A 3915-nucleotide genomic window follows, 5' to 3' on the forward strand; every position below is an offset into this window, starting at 1 on the left:
TACTAAAATAATATTTATAAGGTTGAGACTACCACAATATCTGCCCCTTACAAGTAATAATAAAATATTCAGGTAAACCTGATCAACATACATTGCAATTATTTCATTTGCCTGGATAAATCTGAAGTGTTGTGATGATGGGAGGAGGGGCCACAGCTCAGCAGTACAGTACAAGGTTCATCCCTGTCCATACCAGTCAGGACTGAGAACCCTGAGGACTGAAACCCTAGAAAGCCAAAGCAAGCCACAGTGGACAATACTGGACTAATGGTCTGACTGAGTATAAGACAGTTTAATATGTTGGATGGGGACACATTATTTATTAGCTGCTGCTATTACTTTACAACACCTTGCCATTTAGTATTTTAACAGAATATTATACACCCATTTTCCAGTTATACTTAATGCTGCTTTGAACTTCAGAGCTGTCTTCACCTGTCAGTGAATAAGATGATGTAATCATGAGAGCACCTTTATGGTTAGATTTCAGTTGGGTCATGGCAATTGATGACATTTAGAAGGTGTTCCACATTCTGTGGTTTACTTTCAGACATAGGTTTTGTAATGTTTTGAAAGCATCCTTCTTTGGAATAGCCTACAGGAAAAAAAAAAACACAAATAAGTATTTTTTTGATTTTTACATTTCAGGCAACACACTCACGTATGCACTCAAGCACAATAATTTACCTCTCCTTCAGGTTCTCTAGGTACAGGTGGTTCTTCCATTGCAAATTGGTAAACCAGGTTCAAAGATGGAAACGGTAACACGTCATCCTCCTCCTCCTCCTCCTCCTCCTCCTCATAATGCCTACATTTTTGCTTCTTCTTCATAGGTGCCTGTGGTAGGCTTTGAGAATCAGTGGGTCTGTCTGGGGTCTCCGGCTCATCGCAGATCTCCAACTTGAACAGCTTGCGAACGTAGTTTTGAGAATCCGCGGGTCTGACCGGGGTCTCCCCCCCCCTCAGAAGGCAGCACGTTCTCCTTCTCTTCTTCGGGGCTCTCCATCTTGGTCAATTCCCTAGCAGGGGATTCGCACTCCAACTGGGGAGTCTCGGTCCCAGAAGGCAAAGCGGGTGAGTTTTTCAGAGGGGAGGCCATGGCTGCATCAGGCTGATCGGCTTTCTCCCTCCCCCCGAAGGCCAGGGCCTTAAAATACAGAGGGCATGCCCAGGCCTGTTCCCATTCCCTATTGGTCCCTGCGGTGGTCCGAGAACTACAAATTCCATTCCTATTGGTCAACAGTGATGGAACAAGCTGATTGAGGGGTCACATGAACCCCTTTCCAACACTTTATTGGTGGGCTCCTTTTCCCACCAAACCAAATGTCGGGGTGCTACAAAACCCCTCTCTAGTGGTCGGTAGTAATGGGAGAGGTTGTTTGAGGGGTCACATGAACCCCTTTCCAACACTTTATTGGGGGGCTCCTTTTCCCACCAAACCAAATGTCGGGATGCTACAAAACCCCTCCCTAGTGGTCGACGGTCTTGGGGAGAATTGTTTGAGGGGTCACATGAACCCCTTAGGGGGTGGGATTTCTGGTAAAAAGGGGCAGGACTTTCAGCTGTCAAAATAGTTTGACATAAGGTATGTATGTCCTACTACTCGCGATCTACTCATTTTGCCTCATTTTGGTCTACTGGTAGATCGCGATCCACCTATTGAGCACCCCTGCCATAGTCTTTCGAGACTGAAGGTTGCCAACAATACCTGCACACAGGAACCTGCATGAAATGTGCATTTCAAAGAGAGAAATGCCACAGGTTCTGAAAATACTGCGTCTTACAGTAAATTCCATGCTTTGTGACCAAAGAATCACAGAACAGATTCGGGTACATACAAACTCACATACGTTGTTCATTAAAAACTAGCAATTAAAAAAAAAATCTATATTGTAAAATTTGGTCCTCCCAAGGGGAAAAAAATACATTTTATTCTTTGAATTTTTCACTCATAAAAATGTACATAATTGTCAAGTCATCATTTGCACTGTTAAAAAAAGCAAATATAATGATTTTTGTAAGTTGAGTGGAAAAAGAAGGAAGGAAGGAAGGAAGGAAGGAAGGAAGGAAGGAAGGAAGGAAGATCTATCTATCTTGAGGTGTAGGAATAGAATGCTCATCCCCTTCATTCTTTTTCTTGGCCCTCCTGGATTGACCTAAAGTCCTCAGGAATCAGCATCACTCTCCAGGTAATCCTGGAGCTTTTAATAGGGCCTCCAGGAATTTTCAACTTTACAGTACACTATGATGGAAAAATAAATATATCCAGGCATTGCTTCTGAGTTGGAAGCCCTAGTTGTGGCTCACAAGAAAGGAAGAGGAACAAGGAGAAGAAATAAAATTAAAAAGGAGAGAGAGAAAATGAAGCAACCCCTTACCTCTTGCTCCCTCCAAAGAGCTGACTTCTCTTCTTTATCTGTCTTCATTTCACTTTCACTTCTTTATCCATCTCCACATAGCAGCTTTGATCTCCTTGTTCCTCAGGGTGTAGATCATGGGGTTCATCAAGGGGAAGACCACAGTGTGGAACAAGGCCACCACCTTGTCGAAGGGGAAGTCCTGGAAAGGATGACAGTAGATATAGATAGCAGGACTGAACATGATGAAGACGATGATGATATGAGTGACACAAGTGGAGGAAGCCTTGCTCTTTCCTTTAATGGAGCCCTTCCTCACTTTGACCAGCAGGACTCCATATGAGATAAGGAGAAGGATGAAGCATGCTGCGTTGGTCAGACCACTATTCACAAACATGACGAACTCCAGGGAGTACGTATCGGTGCAAGCTAGCCTGATGAGCTGGGTGACGTCACAGAAGAAATTGTCCAGCTCATTGTGGCCACAGAAAGGAAGTGGGATTATGAGAATAACCTGGATCATGGAGTGCAAGAAGCCTGCAGACCAGGAGCCTATCACTAAAGTCCAGCAAACCGGTCTGGTCATTATGGTGGCATAGTGCAACGGGAGACAGATGGCTACATACCGATCAACACCCATAGTAATAAGGAGGCAGGTCTCAGCTGCACCCAGAAAGTGGATGAAAAAAATCTGAAGCATGCAGGCCTGGTAGGAGATAGTTTTACAGCCAGAGAAGAGATTGGCCATCATCTTTGGAGGGGTGACGCAGCTGTAGCAGATGTCCATCAAGGCCAGGTTAGCCAAGAAGAAAAACATGGGGGATTCCAGATGGGGCTCTTTCCAAATAGTCACAATGATCAGGATATTCCCAGGAAGGATGATGGCATAGAAGAGGAGGAGAGTAGAGAGGAACAGCTGCAGCTCCCATCTCTGTGACAGTCCCTGGAGAACGAACTCTGTCACTACTGTATGATTTCCATGGTCCATCCTTACAGTGCACAGACCTGCAGTGGAATAGTGGCGGAGATGCAGAAATAGAAAATGCTACATCTTTTTTTCCCTAACTCTTGACAGAATTTGTTATAATGCAAAGAATCATTAAGCTCAGGAGGAGACGTATGGCTGGGAGGTCCAGCTAGATTGCAGTTCACTTCTTAGTGGATGCTCAGTGAGAAAATCCAGATGTTTAGCTGTGCCATGTGTTCAATATCCAGCGTGAGCAGTAATTTTATAAAATCCAAATGTTAACTGAAGTCAAAAGTTAGTGGAAGGAATAGGGCAATAAACGAAAGAAGAGAAATACCCCCCCCCCCCCACACACACACACAGACACAAACATACAGCCTCTGTTCAAAGAGTTACTGGTGTGTGTAACTTCAGAAAATAAGCACATTACCAATCAAAACTGCAGGAATAAATGAGGCCCAGAGATTGAGCACAGAGATAAAAACTCTAGAACACACTTGTCCATTTTACAGACAGCAAATGCTAAGATAAATTCCACAGAGAGTCTGTGAATCCATGGCAGGAAACTCAAATGCAAACACAAGCTCCCCT

General features: G+C 44.1%; 1 protein-coding gene across 1 annotated transcript; it reads right to left on the bottom strand.

Annotated features, from left to right (window-relative positions):
* Positions 1–2433: 2433 nt before the first annotated feature.
* LOC136653923 (olfactory receptor 4N5-like) lies at positions 2434–3345 on the bottom strand. The gene has a single exon (XM_066630792.1). The coding sequence runs from the start codon at positions 3343–3345 to the stop codon at positions 2434–2436; it is 912 nt and encodes a 303-aa protein (XP_066486889.1).
* Positions 3346–3915: the final 570 nt, after the last annotated feature.

This window comes from Tiliqua scincoides, chromosome 5 (assembly GCF_035046505.1).
Source record: "Tiliqua scincoides isolate rTilSci1 chromosome 5, rTilSci1.hap2, whole genome shotgun sequence".
Taxonomy (NCBI): Eukaryota; Metazoa; Chordata; class Lepidosauria; order Squamata; family Scincidae; genus Tiliqua; species Tiliqua scincoides.